Source organism: Erinaceus europaeus, chromosome 7 (genome assembly GCF_950295315.1).
Source record: "Erinaceus europaeus chromosome 7, mEriEur2.1, whole genome shotgun sequence".
Lineage (NCBI taxonomy): Eukaryota > Metazoa > Chordata > Mammalia > Eulipotyphla > Erinaceidae > Erinaceus > Erinaceus europaeus.
Genome location: NC_080168.1, coordinates 16037195 through 16058914, shown reverse-complemented (window position 1 = coordinate 16058914; position 21720 = coordinate 16037195). Strand labels below are relative to the sequence as shown.

The 21720-nt window shown below is 50.6% G+C and overlaps 1 protein-coding gene across 2 annotated transcripts in view; it reads left to right on the top strand.

Moving 5' to 3' along the window:
• Nucleotides 1-3868: 3868 nt before the first annotated feature.
• Nucleotides 3869-21720, top strand: part of VIL1 (villin 1) — a 42566-nt gene continuing 24714 nt past the window's right edge. The window contains exons 1-13 of one of the 2 annotated variants that reach the window (XM_007519877.3): nucleotides 3869-3935; nucleotides 8376-8460; nucleotides 9526-9600; nucleotides 10042-10238; nucleotides 13629-13737; nucleotides 13851-13961; nucleotides 15815-16017; nucleotides 16132-16210; nucleotides 16379-16477; nucleotides 17000-17153; nucleotides 18896-18996; nucleotides 19085-19222; nucleotides 19647-19805. In XM_007519877.3, coding sequence (XP_007519939.1) covers nucleotides 8386-8460; nucleotides 9526-9600; nucleotides 10042-10238; nucleotides 13629-13737; nucleotides 13851-13961; nucleotides 15815-16017; nucleotides 16132-16210; nucleotides 16379-16477; nucleotides 17000-17153; nucleotides 18896-18996; nucleotides 19085-19222; nucleotides 19647-19805 — 1500 coding nt within the window. In that variant the 5' untranslated portion in view covers nucleotides 3869-3935; nucleotides 8376-8385. The remainder of the gene's footprint in view (nucleotides 3936-8375; nucleotides 8461-9525; nucleotides 9601-10041; nucleotides 10239-13628; nucleotides 13738-13850; nucleotides 13962-15814; nucleotides 16018-16131; nucleotides 16211-16378; nucleotides 16478-16999; nucleotides 17154-18895; nucleotides 18997-19084; nucleotides 19223-19646; nucleotides 19806-21720) is intronic. The other variant, XM_016187044.2, reaches the window with a different exon arrangement.

Here is a 21720-nt window from a genome sequence, read left to right as displayed (position 1 = left end):
CTTTGTGCCACCTGTGCTTAACCCACTGTGCTAACACCCGACTCCCAGTTGTTGTTATAATTATTATTGTTGTTGTTATTGATGTCGTAGTCATTGGATAGGACAGAGAGAAATGGAGAGAGGAGGGGAAGACAGAGAGGGGGAGAGAAAGATAGACACCTGCAGACCTGCTTCACCGCCTGTGAAGTGACTCCCCTGTAGGTAGGGAGCTGGGGGCTCCAACTGGATTCCTTATGCCAGTCTTTGCACTTTGCACTCAATATAACTTTTATAAGTTTGGTAAAATATGTTTTTTAGATTTATCTGTTTAATTTATTAACTTGAAAGAGAACCAGATCATCAGTCTGGCACATTTGATGCTGGGCTTTGAACTCAGGACCTCATACTTTCAAGTTCAATGCTTGAGCCATTGAGCCCCCTTCAAGGTTACAGTAGAGTATTTTTAAAATTTATTTATTTGTTTATTTTTAAATATTTATTTATTTATTTTCCCTTTTGTTGCTCTTGTTGTTTTATTGTTGTACTTATTATTGTTGTTGTTGATCTCATCATTGGATAGGACAGTGAGAAATGGAGAGAGGAGGGGAAAACAAAGGGGGGAGAGAAAGATAGACACCTGTAGACCTGCTTCACCACCTGTGAAGCGACTTCCCTGCAGGTGGAGAGCTGGGGGCTCAAACTGGGATCCTTAAGCCAGTCCTTGCGCTTTGCACTACGTGCGCTTAACCCGCTGTGCTACCACCCGACTCCCAATAGACCATATTTTAAAAATATTTCCTCAGCTGGGCAGATAGGACAATGGTTATGCAAAAAGCCATTCATGCCTTAATACATTATATATTATATATATTAATGCATTGTATATATATTAACAACTTCAACAAACTAATTAAATTTCACCAATGAGCTCTGGTACAGGATTGGTGGGAATGCAAACTAGTGCAGACCCTATAGAAAACTTGGGGGAGTCGGGCGGTAGCGCAGCGGGTTAAGCGCAGGTGGCGCTAAGCACAAGGACCAGCGGAAGGATCCCGGTTCGAGCCCCCGGCTCCCCACCTGCAGGGGAGTCACTTCACAGGCGGTGAAGCAGGTCTGCAGGTGTCTGTCTTTCTCTCACCCTCTCTGTCTTCCCCTCCTCTCTCCATTTCTCTCTGTCCTATCCAACAACAATGACATCAATAATAACTAAAACAATTAAAAAAAAGGGCAACAAAAAGAATAAATAAAAATAATTTTAAAAATTTTAAATAATTAAGAAAACTTGGGTAAGGGGCCAGGTGGTGGTGCATGTGGTTGAGTAAACGTTACAGTGTGTGAGGACCTAGGTTCAAGCCCCTGGTCCCCACCTGAAGGGGGGAAGATTTGTTGTTGTTGTTGTTTTTAAAAATATTTTATTTATCCATGAAGATTAATAGACAGAGAGAGAGAAAGAACCAGACATCACTTTGGTACATATGCTGCTGGGGATTGAACTAGGGACCTCATGCTTGAGAGTTTCAACACTTTATCCACTGCACCACCTCCCTGATCACCTGCAGGGTATAATCTTTGTGAGTGGTGGAGCAGGGCTGCAGGTGTCTCTCTGTCTCTCTCCCTCTCTATCTCCCCCTTCCCTCTTGATTTCTGGCTGTCTCTAGCCAATAAATTAATAAAGATAATTTAAAAAGAAAACAGTTATATGGGAAACTAGGGAATGTTATGCATATACAAACTATTGTATTTACTGTTGAATGTAAAACATTAATTCCCCAATAAAGAAATTTTTAAAAAGGGAAAAAAAACAACAGTGTGGACCATCCTTAAACATATACAAGTGGAAACACTGGAGTGGGGGAGATAGCATAACGGTTAAGCCAAAAGGCCTTCTATGCCTGAGGCTCCATTATTAATTCACTAATAAAAATATCAATGAGGGAGTCAGGCGATAGTGCGGTGGGTTAAGCGCACGTGGCGCAAAGCACAAGGATGGCGTAAGGATCATGGTTCGAGTCCCTGGCTCCCCACCTGCAGGGGAGTCGCTTCACAGGCGGTGAAGCAGGTCTGCAGATGTCTGTCTTTCTCTCTCCCTTTCTGTCTTCCCCATCTCTCTCCATTTCTCTCTCTGTCCTATCCAACAACAAGGACATCATCAATAACCACAATAATAACGACAACAGTGAAAAAAAAAAACAAGGGCAACAAAAGGGAATTAATAAGTAAAATATAAAAAATATATATATATATATCAATGAAAAAAATAGCTCCTGCAGTGCTTGCTCCTTTTATCAGACTTTGTGACATGCTTACACACATACACACACACACACACACCCCTCCCTTTGGTCTCCTGAACTCTTGGCAAGGTGTGGTCAGACAAAGGGGCTGCCCAGCCTACATCCTGCCCTGCCCAACTGAGACCAGAGTTAAAGGCTGGAGGGGGGAGGGGGTTTCTGCAGGGCCGCTACCCATGGTGCTGACTCTGTGCAGTGCCCATCCCTGAGCCAGCTCCCCACCTTTGTTTCCTTCAGGAGCCCTTGGACCAGGGTGGGGAATGGCAGCCTTGGCTTTGGGAAAAGCAGCAGAGCAGAGTCCGCAGGTGCTCACAGCTCAATGGCAGCTCATAAAAGCTGCAGGTGGAGCCAGTACTGGGCCGGGGTGGGGGGGGGGCTGGAGGAGCACCTTGTACTACTCTTAGCCACTGCCATGCCTGGTAGAAGACACCTCTGGAGGCCCCAGAGACAGCATAATGGTTTTGTAAAGACTTTCATACCTGGGTAGGGGTAGATAGCATAGTGGTTATGCAAAGAGACTTTCATGCCTGAGGCTTCAGGGTCCCAGGTTTAATCCTCAGCACCACCATAAGCCAGAACTGAGCAGTGCTTTGGTTAAAAAGGAAGGAAGGAAGGAAGGGAGGGAGGAAGGGAGGAAGGAAGGAAGGAAGGAGAGAAAGAAAAGATGGAGAGAGGAAGGAAAAGAAAATTTTTTAAAGATTTTATTTATTTATTAATGAGAAAGATAGGAGGAGAGAGAAAGAACCAGACATCACTCTGGCTCATGTGCTGCCGGGGATCGAACTCAGGACCTCATGCTTCAGAGTCCAAAGCTTTATCACTGCACCACCTCCCAGACCATGAAAAGAGAGAGTTCTTTTTTAAAAACTTTTTTCTTATATTTATTTATTTATTTTCCCCTCTGTTGCGCTTGTTGTTTTAGTTATTATTATTGTTGTTGTTGTTGATGCCATCGTTGTTAGATAGGACAGAGAGAATGGAGAGAGGAGGGGAAGACAGAGGAGGAGAGAAAGATAGACATTGGCAGATCTGCTTCACCACTTGTGAAGCAACTCCCCTGCAGGTGGGGAGCCGGGGGCTGGAACCAGGATTCTTATGCTGGTCCTTGTGCAATGCGCCACATGTGCTACCATCCGACTCCTGAAAAGAGACATTTCTAAGGTGTTAGGGTCCCCCTGTCCTGGATAGACCCCCATGTATGCACCTTTTGACCCTGTATCCCTGCCTTCCCATAATGAACCATTCCCCTATGGAAGGAGGAGGCCAGCTGAGCCAGGTCCTGGGGGGCAGGAGGCAGGAGGGAGGCCCCAGGTGGGCTAACCTGCCCCAGGGCCAGCTCTGCCCTCCTGTGCTGGGGGCCTGGCCCTGGGCAAACAGTCATCCTCTCCCTCAGTGCCTCCTGGAAGCCAGGGGTGGGGCACAGGGGCATTGTCTGTCAGGCTGTCACTGGGCTCTGGGCTCCCAGGGACCTGGCGGGCACCTGCCTCCCCACCCCCTCACCCTCACTCTCTCTCCCTCTCTCTGGGGCCCTATCTTCCCTTATATGGTGAAGGCAGTGCCTGGGGGGAGGCGGGGAGAGGGGGGAACAAAGGTCGCTCCCCGGCTACCAGCTTGCCACAACTGCCTGAGATCTCCCAGGTGGCAGTTGCCTTGCCACTGAGACAGGTAAGGCCACCTTGTGGGGACAAATAAGGACCATGGGTGGGGGGCAGGAGGGATGGGAGATGACAAGACCCCCTCACTTCTTGGTGGCAGCCTGGGGCTTCCTGTAGCACCTCAGGGCAGGGTTGAGGGAGAGGCTGGCTCTCTGGGAAGTGTGTAGGGAGCCTGGCGTGGCTTCCAGGGCCTCCCAGGACGGAACTGTGCAGTCTCCGCCCTGGGTAACTACTTTCTCAGACTGGGGCCAGCCAGTCTCAGTCCACTTTAGGAGTCAGCCATCATTGATGGCTCTGCATGAAAAGGAATCTAGGACTTTCTGAATGAGAGTAGGAGTGTCCAAGCGGGGCCAGGCTCACCCTAACTTTGCTCCCTCCACCTGCCTGTGACTCCTAACCCCCTGCATGGTCCATTTCCGCCTCACCTGAATCATTATGTGTGTGTATGTGTGTGTATGTGTGTGTGTGTGTGTGTGTGTGTGTGTGTGTGAGTGTTTTTCATTGTCCGCCTGATGTTCCTGGGACCTCGGAGTCCTATGTTTGGGCTTCTAGGATACGAAGTGCTGCTACCAGGGGTTTAATGGGTGAAAGCAAGAGAGGTGGTGGGGAAGCAGGGGGCTGGTGGCAGGGGAGGTTGGGCTCAGAGCCACACCTGGTTGTCCTAGCAGATACCCCTGCTCTCCCCCAGGACCACCAGTCTCTGTGACCTCATTTCACAGAGCTGGGAAGGGTGAGAGAAAAGGTGGGGGGGGTTGAGTCAGAGCAAGGTCTTCGGACCTACCAACCAGACCCCACCCAGCAGAGAGGAAGGGACAGGTGGTCCCAGGGCAGCAAACACCTTAACTCCCTACAGGACCCCAGGAAAGCCTGACCACCCCCAGTCCGGCTTTCTGAAATATTTCTGAGTACTATACGCTGGTGGGGGGGTTGTACAGACAAACCTCTCAGGTCATTGACCTGGAAGTGGGGGCAGCTCAAACTTATAAAGGAAGGGAGGTTCTTTCATCACCTTGTGGTCCTAGGGGACCAAGAGAGGCATCAGATATGGGGTGCTTTGGGGTGCTCAAGGAGGGCCTTAGTTTACTGTTGGGATCCAGGTCTTTGGGAAGAAGTGAAAGCTTAATGGCGAAGGGAGGAGCACACAAGGTGCCAGGAGGGGAGGGGGGGGTGGGAAAGACGGGAGCAGAGCTGTAGTGAGGAGGGCACAGGAATGGGGGGGGGGGCTAAGGAGTAAGAAGTGAGCCAGGGGCCAGGCAGTGGCGTACCTGGTTCAGCACACACACTACAGTGCACAAGGACCCAGGTTCAAACTCCTGGACCCCACCTGCAGGGGAGCCGCTTCACAAGTGGTGAAGTAGGGCTGCAGGTGTCTCTCTGTCTCTTTCCCTCTCTATCTCCCTCGCCTCTCTCAATTTCTCTCTATCTCTATCCAATAATAAATAAATAAATTTTAAAAAAAAGAAGAAGTGGAGCAGAGGATAGATAGGGTAATGGTTATGCAAAGAGACTCTAGTGCCTAGGGCTCCAAAGTCCCAGGTTCAATCCCCCACACCACCATAAACCAGAGCTGAACAATGCTCTGAAAAAAAAAAAAAAAAGAAGTGAGCCAGTGGTTTCAATTTGAGGGGCAATTCAGTACATCTGCAGCCTGTGCTATGGCTTTGGGGGTGTGAGGGGGGTTCCATCTCCCTCCTGGCAAGGGAAGACAGAATGATCAGGGCTGTGGCAGAGGTGTCTGCCCTCAAAATGCCTACAAGGCCAGTAGCAGCTAGTGGACAACCACAGAGAACCCCCCCCCCAGAGTGTGAGCTACCCCCTATTCCCTTGCCCACATCTGGCCAAGAGGAAGGTGCCCCTTCCCTGCCTGGCTGCTGAGGTAGCTCTGTTTATACTGCTTTCTGTCTAGGTAAACAGAGTGATTTTTTTTTTAATTTTTAAAAAATATTTATTTATTTATTCCCTTTTGTTTCCCTTGTTTTATTGTTGTAGTTATCATTGTTGTTGCCATTGTTGGGTAGGACAGAAAGAAATGGAGAGAGGAAGGAAAGACAGAAAAGGGGAGAGAAAGATAGACACCTGCAGACCTGCTTCACCGCTTGTGAAGTGACTCCCCTGCAGGTGGGGAGCCGGGGGCTCATACTGGCATCCTTATGCCGGTCATTACGCTCTGCACCACCTGTGTTTAACCCGCTGCGCTACCACCTGACTGCCTAAAACAGAGTGATTCTTTTCTCAAGCCCTGCTCCCTGAATCTCCCCTCCTCGGGTCTACCCTCTATTCTTCTTCACCCTGAAAAGCAGAGCTGTCCTTGGTGGGAGATCTAGTCCCCTGAATCTAATCCATGTTCCTTGTCGCAGAGATGAAGAATGGGGTTGCATGTTCATTGCACTAATAATCACCAAACTGTCTGTCTTGGGGGATGAGGAGTGCAGATAGAGGTGGTGACTAAAACAGATGAGATGAAGCAATGCTCTCCCATAGACTGGCTCCCCAAAACCAGGAGGATCAGAGATCTCTGTGGGTTGAGATCTTTCAAGGAGTGTCAGAGAGGACCCAGGGACAGGGGTTCCCATAAGCAGGGGCTGGCAACTGGTAAGGGACCTTGACCTGCCAGAGGGGACACTGATCAGAGGCTGGGCTGGAAGACCTCACCCCCACCCCCAGCTCTGGAATACCAGGGAGCAGGGTGATCTCTGAGGCCTCAGAAGAGGGAGGTTCCAGGTGACAAAAGGTCAGGACTGAGAGGTGACTCAGAGTCAAGGTGCAAAGAGAGATTAGCTGGCATCCAAGGATGCGACCTTTCATTCCCTAGTCCCCAGTTCAGAGACTCGGGGGATGGAGAATCATCTGGCCTGGTGGAGGGGACAGGGAGCCTCCAGGGGCCAGAGTGACTGGGGACAAACATCTCAGCTGGGCTCATGTTGCTCTCAAGGGGAGGTTTTAAAGCACCCAGAATGGGCAGGGGATAGATAGGATAAAGGTTATGCAAAGAGACTCTCATGCCTGAAGCTCTGAAGTCCCAGGTTCAAGTTGAAGTCTCCCGCACCACCAAAAGCCAGAGCTGATCAGTGCTCTAGTAAAATAAATAAATAAAAGCACCCAGAAGCTCCCCATCACACAGGTGCTCAGAGTCCTGTGCCCAGGCCCATCCTGATGGACTGAGGTGGAAGCTCTGGGGACATGGCCTGAGGCTCAGAGCATCAGTATTTCTTGTGGCTCTGGAGCTGGAGTGGGGCACAGAGCATCAGCGAATACACACACACACACACACACACACACACACACACACACACACACACACACACACATACAGAAACTAGCCATAGGGGAAGCTTGGGACAAGGAGAGTCCTTCCAAAACAGTGGGTGCAGGGTGGTCCATGGTGAGAGGGTCCACTCTGTATCCATCCATCCATTCATCCTACCCAGTAATCCATCCATCCATTTACCCACTCATCTACTAATTCCTATCCATTCACCCACCCACCCATCCATTCATCCATTCCCTAACTTATCCATCCATCCATCCATCCATCCATCCATCCATCCATCCATCCATCCATTATCCATCCACCCAGTCATCCACTGCACTACATCCTCTACCAAACATGGTTTCTTTTACCAGATATAATGTATTCAAGGTACATCTACCTGATCGCATGTGTCAGTATTTGATTCTTTTTTGTTGCTGAGTAATATTCCATCATGTGGCTATGCATTTTTCATGTCTCCATCCATCTGCTGATGGGCATTTGAGCTTTTCCTACCTTTTGGTTGTATATAGAGTTGCTATGAACACTTGTGTTTATTATTATTTTTTTATTATCTTTATTTATTTATTGGATAGAGACAGCCAGAAGTCAAGAGGAAGGGGAAGACAGAGAGGGAAAGAGACACAGAGACACCTACAGCCCTGCTTCACCACTTGCAAAGCTTTCCCCCTGCAGGTGGGGACCGGGGCTCGAACCTGGGTCCTTGAGTATTGTAACATGTGCTCAACCAGGTACACCACCACCTGGCCCCTGAACACTTGCGTTTTTTAATTCTTCTAAATATATGCCTTTTGTCCACTATAATTATTCTTCTCTTTTTCTTTAAAGCTTCGTATGTATTTATTTTAACCGAGCATGACCTTGATAAAAAAAAATTTCAAAAAGTTGGGGGTGGTGGTTAGATAAAATAAATCCTTGGGGTAGCAAGCTAAGGTTTTGTTTCTTCCCCCAGAAGAGGATAGGGAGTTGTGGCAGGTGTTAGAGTGAGAGAGTGACTAGATCAGAGCTGGCTGGAAGGCTGGAGGGGGTGGTTAATTAGAGGCCAGGGTTAGGTACCATCCTGCTTTCCTCCACTCTGGGAAGGGTTGGGGTTCTCCCAGGCTGGGCTAGAGAGCAGCACCTGGAAGCCAGGGTTCTCCCCAATCCTCAGCCTTCACCCCCACATGGATTTTCCTCCAGGCTCGTCACCATGACCAAGCTCAGCACCCAAGTCAAAGGCTCCCTCAACACCACCAGTCCCGGGGTGCAGATATGGAGGATCGAGGTGAGGCCACCTGGGCCCGTGAGTGCATGTGTGTGTGTGTATGTGTGCATGAGGGGCAGGGGTCGGGGAGGGCTGCGGGGTTAGGATGGAGGGAGGAGAGAACAGACTTTGTCCATCCTCCAGCACTGCTTGAGGCCTATCCCCCAGTACCATCACCCCTGCCACTCTCTCCAGACCCTGCTCTTTCTCCTCTTCCTGTCCCTGTATCATTTCTTCACTTGCTGCCTCCTTTTTCTTTCTTCTTGTTGCTCCTTGCTCCCCGTCTTGTCTTCCTCTCCATTTCCTTTCTTTTAAAATATTTATTTATTTATTTTGGATAGAGAGAAAAATTGAGAGGGAGGGAAGGTGAGATAGATAGGGAGAGAGAGGGCAGGGGTAGATATCATAGTGGTTATGCAGGGTCTCTCACGCCTGAGGCTCTAAAGTCCCAGGCTCAATCCTCTGCCGCACCACCATAAGCCAGAGAAGAGCTGATCAGTGCTCTGGTTAAAAAAAAAAAAAAAAAAAAAAAGGAAACAGAGACACTTGCAGCCCTGCTTTACCACTCATGAAGTTTCCCCTCTGAAAGTGGGAAGCAGGAGCTTGAATCCAGATCCTTGCACATCGTAACATGTGTGCTCAAGCAGGTGCACTGCCACCGTGCAGCCCCTGTCTCTTTATTCTCTGCCTTTCTGTCCCTCCAGCTCAGTGTCACTCGAGGGGATGGGATATGAAGGAAGGATGGAAGACAGTCATCACTAGGTCCTTGTTGAATTGAGGGTCAAGGACAGTGCTGGGGGATGGCAATGCAAAGCCCCTCTGCAGGTTCCCCAGGGCACCTGTCTAGTCTGATGAGCCTTGGCGGCAGGAAGCTGGGACTCTGAGTCCATCACACTCTGGCTCTGTGAACTTGGGGGAGTCCCTGAGTCTCTCCAGCCTTCCTCCTGCCCCTCCTCTTCCTTGTTCTACTATGTCCTGCTCTCCTCCTCCTCCTCCTCAAGTCAGCTCCCACCCCAGGTCACTCTCTCTGTTCCTCCTGATCTACCCGTGGTCCTAACTCTCCCCCCCCCCCCCCCCGCCATCCAGGCCATGCAGATGGTGCCTGTCCCCTCCAGCACCTTCGGCAGCTTCTTTGATGGCGACTGCTACATCGTCTTGGCTGTGAGTGGGATATCTGCAGGGAAGGGGGCTGAGCAGAAAGCAAAGTGGGAGTGGGGGGGTGAGAGACACTGGCTGAACTTCATCCCAAGATAGTGCTTATGGGGAGCACCAGAGCACCGGTGCAGCTTTGCAGGGTCTGAGGTTCTCAAGGTCCTCCCTGTTATGGGGAGCTGACAGTCTAGGGACCATCCCCCATCTTGAGTCCTTGTTCCCCAAATCCACAGTCACTCTTCCATCCCCTCCACCCCTCAGCTTTCTGCCACTTCTGGTACTGCAGGTTCTGTTCAGACAGCCAGGCCTGGATGGGAAGCTGTTCTCCTGAGTCTCAGAGTGTCTGCTGGTGGCAGAGCTGGGACCAGGGTTAGGGGCTCAGACCCACCTGTGTGTGTGAGGTTGCACCCAGCAAGGAGCCCCTGGACACTGGATGCCCTCTCTTCCCAGATCCACAAGACAGGCAGCACCTTGTCCTATGACATCCACTTCTGGATCGGCCAGGCCTCATCCCAGGATGAGCAGGGGGCAGCCGCCATCTACACCACACAGATGGATGACTTCCTCAAGGGCAAGGCTGTGCAACACCGTGAGGTCCAAGGCAATGAGAGCGACACCTTCCGCGCCTACTTCAAGCAGGGTCTCGTGTATGAAGGGGGCTGGGGCTGGGGCTGGGGCTGGGGCTGGGGCTGAGAAGGGCACTGATCTGGTGCGTGTGTATGTGTGTGGGGGGGTAGGGTTGGGCAGAGGGATGTGCCCTGGGGCTGAGAAGGGAGACTGAGTTGTGGGAGTCATCCCTCAGGGGCACCTATTTGTGATATTTTAACTCAATTAGTTTTTTCCCCATTTTTTTTCACTCATATTGTAAGATTACAAGACACAGTTCCACACCGTATCTACCACCAAAATTCTGTGTCTCCACCCTCCCACCTCCCAAAGATAACCATTAGAATTCTCACAAAGTTGTAGAAAGTTTGTTGTCTTCTACTTTTTTTTTTGTTTGTTTTGCAAGTTCATGTGTATCATCAGTTCTCTAGATTCCACATATGAGTGAAACCATCCAGCAGTTGTCTTTCATCTCTTTCCTAAGCAGAATCACCTCTAGCTCCATCCATTTTGTCTCAAAGGACACGAAACGGTCTATTTTGGGCTGGAGAGTATTATTACATGGCCATAACTTCTTTAGCCAGTCATCTGTTGATGGGCATTTAGGTCATTTCCACTCTTTGGGCTATCGTGAATAATGCAGCTATGAACACAGGGCTGCATATGTCCCTTCTAATTAGTGCTTGCGTGTCTACTGGATAAGTAAGTGCCCAAGAGTGGTATTGCTGGATCATAAGGTTTATTTGTTGAGGGACTGTCCATACAGTATTCCAAAGGGGCTGCTCCAGTTTGCATTTCCCCACAGGTGATTTTTGCTCAGCACTCTGTCCTCCATGCCCGGCTTCTGCCGTGACCCTCATCTGGGCTCCATCTCTCTGAGTGTGTCTCTGGCTGCCTCAGAGGATGGTATTCTGAAATTCTAGATTTCTATAAGTCAGTTTATCTCAAGGTCTCAGAGGAACCTCCAGGCACCACATCAGATCGTCCCTCCAGTGGGAACAAGTGTTTGCTCCTGCTTCTTGACAACAGGCCTTTCACTCGAGAAGCCCAGACTTCCGGCTTTTCTTAGAGAGTCTAAAGTGGGGCTGGGGAGACAGCACAGTGGTTCTGCAAAGGACTTTCATGACTGAGGCTCTGAGGTCCCAGCTTCAATCCCCAGTGCCACTATATGCCAGAGCTCAGCAGTTCTTCTTCTTCTAGCGTTTGCCCTTCTTCCGTAGCCAGTCAACAGCGTCAGGTTGAGCCTGATGTAAAGTTTCGAGACCTCCTTTGAATCTGGAGAGGTGGCAGTCGTTGACTATGTGGGTCATAGTCTGTCTGTAGCCGCAGGGGCAGTTCGGGTCTCTGGAGTCTCTGTCTCTGTCTATCCCTCTCATGAAGATACACAGATAAATAAGTATTGAGAAAAGAAAGTTCTACGTACAAGCCATACCAAGAGCTCTGCAGTTAGCCAGTCTCCATCTCTCCCCATTGTCTCTCTCATCTTCTGCCCAGTTTCAGCAACTGTCCACTCTGTTGAGTATTTGAGCTGGCACCTTGCCTGTCAGTCTACTTGGGCCACCACATAATAATATACATAATACGGGAGTTGGTGGTAGCGCAGCGGATTAAGCGCATGTGGTGCAAAGTGCAAGGACCAGAGTAAGGATCCTAGTTCAAGCCCCTGGCTCCCCACCTGCAGGACAGTCTCTTCACAGGCAGTGAAGCAAGTCTGCAGGTGTCTATCTTTCTCTCCCCCTCTCTGTCTTCCCCTCCTCTCTCCATTTCTCTCTGTCCTATCCAACAATGACATCATCAATAACAACAACAATAATAACTACAACAACAATAAAAAGACAACAAGGGCAACAAAAGGGAAAATAAATAAATAATTTAAAAAATAATATACATACTACAACAATAGTAACCATAAAATAAAAATAGACTGGGGGGTCGGGTGGTGGTGCAGTGGGTTAAGCACACGTGGCGCAAAGTGCAGGGACCGGCGTAAGGATCCCGGTTCGAACCCCCGGCTCCCCACCTGCAGGGGAGTCGCTTCACGGGCGGTGAAGCAGGTCTGCAGGTGTCTATCTTTCTCTCTCCCCCTCTCTCTGTCTTCCCCTCCTCTCTCCATTTCTCTCTGTCCTATCCAACAACAAAGCAACGTCAACAATGGCAATAATAACCACAACAAGGCTGCAACAACTAGGGCAACAAAAAGGGGAAAAAATGGCTTCCAGGAGCGGTGGATTCATGGTGCAGGCACCGAGCCCAGCAATAACCCTGGAGGGAAAAAAAAATAATAAAACAAAATAAAATAAAATAAAATAAAAATAAAAATAGACTGGTGAATTCAACCACAGACATTTACTTTCTCACTGTTTTTGAGGTTGGGAGGTGAGATCTGTCAGCACCCACCTACTCTCTCTCTCTCTCTTTTTTTCTTTTTCTTTTTCTTTTTTTTTGCCTCCAGGTTTATCACTGGGGCGGGGTGCCAGCATGAGTCCACTGCTCCTGGCAGTCATTTCCCTCCCCATCCCCATTTTATTGGATAGGACAGAGAGATATTGAGAGAGGAGGGGGAGGCAGAGAGGGAGAAAGAGAGACACCTGCAGACCTGCTAGTTGTGAAGCGTCCCTTCAGCAGGTGGGGAACTGGAGGCTTGAACCCAGATCCTTGCGTGGGTCCTAGCACTTAGTACTATGTGCACTTAACCAGGTGCACCACTACCCGAACTCCTCTCCTCTCCTCTCCTCTCCTCTCCTCTCCTCTCCTCTCCTCTCCTCTCCTCTCCTCTCCTCTCCTCTCCTCTCCTCCCCTCTTCTCTCTCTCTCTCTCTCTCAATATTTTATTTATTTTGGATAGAGACAGAGAGTAGAAATGGGAAGAGAGAGAGAGAGAGACTGGTAGCACTTGTGAAGCTTCCCTCCTTCAAGGTGGATAGGGAGCTTGACCCAGTGTCCTTGTACGTTGTAATATGTGCACTTAAGCAGATGTGTCACTGCCCAGTCCCCTGCCCCACGTCCCTGTCACCTTCTCATTGTGTCCTCATCTGGTGGAGAGAGAGAAGAGAAAAGAGAGATCCAGTTCACTGGGCTCTTAGAAGGACACTGACCACACTCTGGGTGCCCCACTCTCATAACCTCGTCATGACCTCGTAAAGGTTCCCCCTCGGAGACCATCATACTGGGGGTTAGAGATTCAGCATATGCGTTTGGGAGGAGGCTACCCATCCTTGCAGACTTCTCAGCAGGGCCGGAACCAGGGAGTGGTCCTTGCATTTCCTCTTTGCAAACTTGAAGGAGGCGCTCACTGCCAAGGTCACGCAAACACAGGCAGTAGGCTGGCCTTGAACTCCCGTGACTTAGAGAGTGGGATCTTTGCCCATCTCACCCTTGTTCTGGCCCTGGGTCAGGGGCCATTGCCTCAGGTCAGCTCGGTTCTCTTCTCAGGATCCGGAAAGGGGGTGTGGCGTCTGGGATGAAGCACGTGGAGACCAACTCCTATGACGTCCAGCGGCTGCTGCACGTCAAGGGCAAGAGGAATGTGGTGGCCGGAGAGGTGGGCATGGCGGAGCCATGGGCCAGGGGGAAGTGGGGCCAGGAGGACTTGCGGGGTCGGGATGGGGGGTGATGGCTGGGGTCTGAGGGGTCCGTCCTGTCCCTCTGTCTCAGGTGGAGAAGTCCTGGAAGAGTTTCAACCGCGGGGACGTTTTCCTCCTGGACCTGGGGAAGCTCATCATCCAGTGGAACGGGCCCGAGAGCAACCGCATGGAGAGACTCAGGGTAAAGCTTCAGGCACCCCAAAACCCTCCCAACCCCTGCTACTGCACCTCCATTCCCCATGTTTCTCCAACACAGCTGCCCTTCCCACCCCACTTCCACTGACTTCTCTCTTTGTTTTTTTTAAATTTTAATATATTAATTAATTAATTAATTATCCCTTTTGTTGCCCTTGTTTTTTTATTGTTGTTGTAGTTATTATTGTTGTTGTTACTGATGTTGTCATTGTTGGATAGGACAGAGAGAAATGGAGAGAGGAGGGGAAGACAGAGAGGGGGAGAGAAAGATAGACACCTGCAGACCTGCTTCACCACCTGTGAAGTGACTCCCCTGCAGGTGGGGAGCCGGGGGCTCTAACCAGGATCTTTATGCCGGTCCTTGTATTTCGTGCTGCGTGTGCTTAACCTGCCCCCCTAACTTCTCTCTTTGAAGCTACCTCTGAATCTCTGTGAACAGGGAGATTCTGCAAGGGTGTGTGTGTGTGTGTGTGTGTGTGTGTGTGTGTGTACCTGGAGTCAGGGGTGTCCATGCGAGCCCCTGTCATGGACTGCGGCCCAGAGGTAGGTGAAGAGGGCAGGGTTTTGCCCTGGCTCTGGTGTCCACAGACAATTCAATGGGGAGACAGACATGAAGGGAGAGACTGAGGAGTGAGGAGAGGGGAGGGGAGAAGCTGGGCTTTATGAGAGAGACAGAAGGAGAAAGAGAAAGAATAACAACCAGAGCATCACTCTGGGACACACAGTGCTGGGGATTGAACTCAGGACCTCATGCTTGAGTATACATTGCTTTATGCACTGCACCACTTCCCAGGCCATTCCCCCCTCTTTCATAAGCTATAGCTTAATTTTTTTTAAAAAATGAAAGGACCAGAAAGGCAGCTTAGTCCATTTGAGCAGCAACTTGCATACCTGAGGCGCCATAAATCCCCAGTTCAATCCCCAGCACCAGCTTATGTCAGAGCTGAGCTGGACTCTGATCCTCACTCCACCTTTCCCTTCTCTCATTTTGTCTTTCTCAATAAAGAAATACATAAGTAGGCATATCCTTAAAATTGCAATTTAAATAACTCACCCAGTAGAGTGCAAACTTCTCCATAAGTGAGGACCCAGATTTGAGCCCCCAACCACCACATGGGAGCGCCAGGCAGAGGGCAAACTTCACAAGCTGTGGAGCAGTGCATTGATCTCTCTCCTCTCTCTGCCAGTCTCTCCCTCTCTCTTTTTCTTTTGTTCTTTCTTTTTTAAAAAAAGATTTTATTTATTCATGAAGAAGATAGATAGGTGGAGAGACAGAGAGAGAGGGAGGAGAGACAACCAGACATCACTCTAGTACATGTGTTGCGAGGGATTGAACTCAGGACCTCATGATTGAGAATCCGGTGCTTTACACACTGTGCCACCTCCCAGACCACCCATCTCTCCCTCTCTGTCTCTGACTTTCTATCTGGGAAAAACAAGAGTCTCTAGGTAGTGGTGAAATCATGCAGGTACAAAGCCCTGGTGATAATGATTAATTAATTAATGAATGGGATGTGTGGGGGCTGGGAAATAGCTCACCCAGTGAAGGAGTTGTCTCACTTGACCGTGTGTAAAGATCCAGTATCGCATAGGAGCTCTGTGCATGACAGGCGCTGTGGTTTCCCTCCCCTCTTTATCTCTCCCTGTCTATGTAGTGCTTCCTTTCTATCTCTGTAACACTCTCACGCAGGACCCTTCCTTCCAGTGAGGAAGCCTGCTTCCCAGATGTTTCACTCACTTACATTCAAAGTGGGTTCTCTACCTCTCTGGGCTGTAAAGGGCATGAGTTGCGCTGGGGTGACGACTGTCCCCCTCCCCCCTACGTGGACTCCCCTGTAGGGCATGAACCTGGCTAAGGAGATCCGTGACCAGGAACGAGGCGGGCGCACATACGTGGCTGTGGTGGATGGCGAGAGCGAGAAGGACTCACCGCAGCTGATGGAGATCATGAACTACGTGCTGGGCCAGCGGCGGGAGCTCAAGGCCGCCATCCCAGACAACTTGGTAGAGCCAGCACTCAAGGCCAACCTCAAGCTATACCAGTGAGTGCAGGGCTGGGACCCCAGGAGCAGGTGCCTGCCTGGGTACGGGTGGGTGGAGATGGGTCCCCTTCTCCTCCTTCCCCTTCTTGCTAATGTCACACCTTGGTCCCCCAGCTTGTCTGACTCAGAGGGAAAGCTGGTTGTCAGAGAGATCACCACTCGGCCACTCACCCAAAACCTGCTCAACCACGAGGTGAGAGGGCCCTTGTACCTCCAGGGCCTCCCATCCATGCCACTAGTCCCCAGATGGGACCAAAGCTAGTGGCTGGGGTGGACATGAAGGCTGCATCTCCTTCCCCCAGCATGAAGCGCCCTCCCCCAGCACCCCCAGTATCCCCAGTACCCCAAACTCTCCCCCCAGGACTGCTACATCCTGGACCAGGGCGGGTTGAAGATCTTCGTGTGGAAGGGCAAGAAAGCCAATGCCCAGGAGAAGAAGGAGGCCATGAACCAGGCGCTGGTGGGGCTTTGGGCCAGGCCCGGAGTCAAGGGGCAGAACTGAGGAGCTGGCAGGAGGCAGACTCAGCTGGGAAGGCAGTGGTGGTCCCAGGGTCCCCTGATACAGCCATCTTGGGGCTTTGCTGCATGCTGGGGCAACTGGGGGCTCCTTGGAGTGTTGGGGTCCTACATCCTAACCTTGAGCTTGGTTAGGAGACATGGGAGCTGAGCTGCCTACGAAAAGGGGGGTGCTGGGTCAGCATGGCTCCTTGTGGAGTCTGGGGTCTTCATGGGGTGGAGCCAGCAGCCCTCAACTGCCCTGTGCTCAGTGTTGGATGGGAGTGAAGTTCAAGGTTGTAGACAGAGGCTGGGGGTCAGGGTTAGATGGTGGGAAGGGTTTGCAGGTAGACTTGCTTGGTCTGGGGCTGAAGCAGGGTTAGCTGGGGGGTCAGAGTGGGGACTGGGCTTGAAGCCAGGAGCATTGGGGCGTGAGCGGTCCCTGGGGGTGGTACTCACAGCCCCAGCCACCCGCTGCTCTCCCCAGAACTTCATCAAAGCGAAGCAGTACCCGCAGAGCACACAGGTGGAGGTGCAGAATGACGGGGCCGAGTCCGCGGTCTTCCAACAGCTTTTCCAGAAGTGGACAGTGCCCAACCGCACCTCGGGCCTGGGCACGACCCACAGCGTGGGTTCTGTGGGTGAGACTTCCCTGCTCTTTCTTCCTCCCTCCCTCCCTTCCTACCCTCCTTCCTTCTTTCATCATCATCATTATTAACATTATTATTATAGATTTTATTTATTTATTTATGAGAGAAATAGAGTGTCACTCTGGCATATGTCACTTGGGATCTTATGCTTCAGAATCTAGGGCTTTACTCCCTGTGTCCCCTTCCTTCCTTCCTTCCTTCCTTCCTTCCTTCCTTCCTTCCTTCCCTTTGCCTGCCTGCCTTCAACAATTCTTTCCTTTCTTTCTCTCATTCTCCTCTTTTTTTTTTAAATAAGTTCTTCTTTTTTTTTTCCTCCAGGGTTATTGCTGAGGCTCGGCACCTGCACTATAAACCCACTGCTCCTGGAGGCCATTTTTTCCCCCTTTTGTTGCCCTTGTTGTTGCCTTGTTGTGGTTATTATTGTTGTTGTTGATGTCCTTCGTTATTGGATAGGACAGAGAGAAATGGAGAGAGGAGGGGAAGACAAAGACAGGGAGAGAAAGACAGACACCTGCAGACCTGCTTCACCACTTGTGAAGCGACTCTCCTGCAGGTGGGGAGCTGGGGTCTCATACCGTGATTCTTATGCCGGTCCTTGCGCTTCGCGCCACGTGCGCTTAACGCGGGGGGGTACCGCCTGACCCCTTAAAGAAGTTCATTTTTTAAGGCTGAAATGGAGAAAGAAAGAAATTGGGAAGGAAATAGAAGAGAGATAGACAACTGTAGCCCTCCTTCACCACTTGTGAAGCTTCCCCCCTGCAGGTGGGGTTCAAGGGTCTTGAACCTGGGTCCTTGCATGTGGTCACATATCTGTTCTGCCAAGGGTGCCACCACTTGACCCTTTCTATATATATATTTTTTTTCCTTTTGTTTCCCTTGTTGTTTTATTGCTGTAGTTCTTATTGTTGTTGTTGCTGATGTCGTTGTTGGATAGGACAGAGAGAAATGGAGAGAGGAGGGGAAGAAAGAGGGGGGGAGAGAAAGACACCTGCAGACCTGCTTCACCACCTGTGAAGTGACTCCCCTGCAGGTGGGGAGCCGGGGGTTTGAACCGGGATCCTTCCGCCGGTCCTTGTGCTTTGCGCCACGTGTGCTTAACCCTCTGTGCCACCGCCCGACTCCTCACCTGACCCTTTCTTTCTGGTGGAACTCGGGCCTTACTCATGTGTGATTTTACTGCCTGAAAAGGGAGAAGGGGAGAAGAGGAAGATAGAGAGAGATAGAGAGAAGCACCAGAGCTTCCTCTGTCACCACTGTGCCTCCTATAAGGTTCCCAATCTCCCTTGTCCATGCAGGGTTGGTTCTGGGCTGGGGGAAAGCATGGATAAATCAAGAGTGGTTCCCCAAAGGGAGGTGGGAGTGAGCTTTCCTTGTTTGGGGTGGGGTTGGAGCTTTCTGGCCGCCACACCACCCCCCCCCCCGCTGTCCCCTCCCACCCCCAGATAATCTTAGCTGCGCTCCCTGATGAGCTGGGGGACAGGGCCAGTGCTTGAGGGGGATTTGGACTAGGCTGAAGCTTCGGTGGAGCACCAGATTCCCACGGGCACTTGTCTGATCCAAGCCTTAGGGGCTGGTAGCTAGGGCTCTGGGTTCAACTCTGCTGTGCTCTGGCTCTGAGAATTTGGGGGAGTCCCCAAGTCTCCCTATTCATCAAACAAGTCTGAGGATCATTGTGAGGGCCTGGGGGACCTTAGCAGGTGACAGTCCATGTCCTGTTCTCCCCCACCCCCCAGCCAAGGTGGAGCAGGTGAAGTTTGATGCCATGTCCATGCATGTCCAGCCCCAGGTGGCCGCCCAGCAGAAGATGGTGGATGATGGCAGCGGGGACGTGCAGGTAAGGGGCAAGGAGTGGGGCCTGGCTGGGTGGGGAGGGCCTGCGGGGGGGCACCTGGTGCCTGATGTTTGCCTGACCCCGGTCCTAGATTTGGCGCATCGAGGACCTGGAGATGGTGCCCGTGGACCCCAAGTGGCGGGGCCACTTCTACGGGGGTGACTGCTACCTGCTGCTCTACACCTACCTCATCGGGGAGAAGCAGCACTACCTGCTCTACATCTGGCAGGTTGGGTGCCCCTCCTCCATGCCCCCAGCTTGCATACTTCTGCTGACTGCTGAAGGGGGGGGGGCCTCACCCCTGCTCCATCCTGGAGCTGAGACCCCATAGATACAACCTTCTAAAATTGGGTTTGTCTTTCAGTTTCTGCCTTTGGGGGCCAGGTGGCAGAGCACCTGGTTGAGCACACACATTACAGCACACAAGGACCTAGGTTCAAGCCCCTGGTCCCCACTTGCAGGTGGGAGGCTTCAGGAGTGGTGAAGCAGGGGTGCGGGTGTCTCTCTGTTTCTGAGATGCAATTTCTGCTTGCTCAGATGGCAAGTGAGGAAGGGGCAGGAATGTGACCTGGGGGCAGATTTGGAGTTTGATGTGAGGTCTGGGTCAGAACTTGGAGGGTTCTGAGGTGCCCCTCTGTCCTGCTGGTCTCCAGGGCGCCCAGGCCAGCCAGGATGAGATCGCAGCTTCGGCCTACCAGGCTGTCAACTTGGACCAGCAGTACAACGACGAGGCCGTCCAGATCCGGGTCCCGATGGGCAAGGAGCCACCGCACCTCATGTCCATCTTCAAGGGCCGCATGGTGGTCTACCAGGTGCGGGGGCCCTGGGTGGGGGGGCAAAACCCTGGGAGGACCTAGCTGCCAGGACCTGTGTGGAGTTGGCAACAGAAATAAATCTCAAGTCATACAACACAGGGGAGGAGGCTGGGCTGTGGCTTCGTGTTGGAACACATGGTTCACACATGTGAAGCCCTGGGTTTGAGCTCCAGAACCCCCCAAAACAAAACATGTAACGAACACTTGTCATGGCCAAGTACTGTTTCCACATCCCAGGGAGAGAGAGAGAGAGGGGGAGGGAGTCAGGTGGTAGCACAGCGGGTTAAGCGTACAGCGGTGAAGCAGGTCTGCAGGTGTCTCTCTCTTCCCCTCTCTGTCTTCTCCTCCTCTCTCCATTTCTCTCTGTCCTATCCAACAACAACAATAATAACTACAACAATAAAACAACAAGGGCAACAAAAGGGAATAAATAAATAAATATTTTTTTAAAGGGGGGAGGAGAGAGACACTTGAAGCTTCCTCCATGGCAGATGGAGGCTGGGGACTTGAACTCAGTCCTAGGCATGGTAACATGTGTATTTTATTTGATACACTATTGCCCACCCACACACACCCTCCGAAATGGTTGTCTTTAGTGTCCTATGCTTTTGAAGAAACATGGCTTAACTAGATCCTTGCACAAGAAGTGGAGTCAGGCAAGATTTGCTGCCCTTTGCTTCCAACATGACAGAACAGACCTCTCATTATTTGCTTAAGCAACAATCTGTTTATTGAGAACCTACTAAGGTCCTAGCCCTCCATAAAATATCAGGGGGTGGGCGTTGGGTGGTAGCACAGCGGGTTAAGCGTACATGGCATGAAGTGCAAGGACCAGCTTGAGGATCCTGGTTCGAGCCCCCAGCTCCCCACCTGCAGGGGAGTTGCTTCTCTCCCCCTCTCTGTCTTCCCTTCCTCTCTCCATTTCTCTCTGTCCTATCCAACAATGATGACATCAGTAACAACAACAATAATAACTACGACAATAACAACAAAAAAAGGGCAACAAAAAGGGAAAATAAATAAATAAATAAATAAGAAACAATTAAAAAAAAATCAGATGGTCCAGGAGGTGGCACAGCGATAAAGCATTGGATTCTCAAGCATGAGGTCCTGAGTTCAATCCTCTGCAGCCCATGTACCAGAGTGATGTCTGTGTCTTTTTCTCTCCTCCTATCTTTCTCATTAATAAATAAATTAATTTAAAAAAATATCATGGAGTGGGCATGCCGTGCTGTTTTATTTTGTTTTGTTTTTTGCCAGAGCACTGCTCAGCTCTGGCTTATGGTGGTGTGGGGGATTGAATTTAGGACGTTGGAGCCTCAAGCATGAGAGTCTCTTTGCAAAACCATTATGCTATTACCCCCAGCTCATATCTATTTCTTTTAAATATTCTTTATTGATTGATTTTATTTGACTGGAAAGGGAAAAAATAAGAAGGGAGAGGTAGATAGAAAGAGGGAAAGAGAGACACCTGAGCCCTGCTTCACTGCTTATGAAGCTTCCCTTCTGCAAGTGGGGACTGGGGGCTTGAAACCAGATCCAGTTGCCTGCTAAACCATACTTATGGTGGTGTCTGGGGTTGAACCTGGGAACTGAGAGCCTCAGGCATGAATGTCTTTTGCATAAACCATTGTGCTAGCTCCCCAGGTACTTGTAATATATTCTGATGGAGGGCTGGGTGGTGGCGCACCTGGTTGAGCGCATGTTACTGTGTTCAAGGAACCAGGTTTCAAGCCCCCGGTTCCCACCTGCAGGAGGAAAGCTTTGCAAGTGGTGAAGCAGGGCTGCAGGTGTCTCTCTATCTCCCCTCCTCTCAATTTCTGGCTGTCTCTATCCAATAAATAAAAATAATAAAAAATTAATATATATATTCTGATGGAAGAGGAGGCCCGCTGTTAGCCTGTGTTTAAAG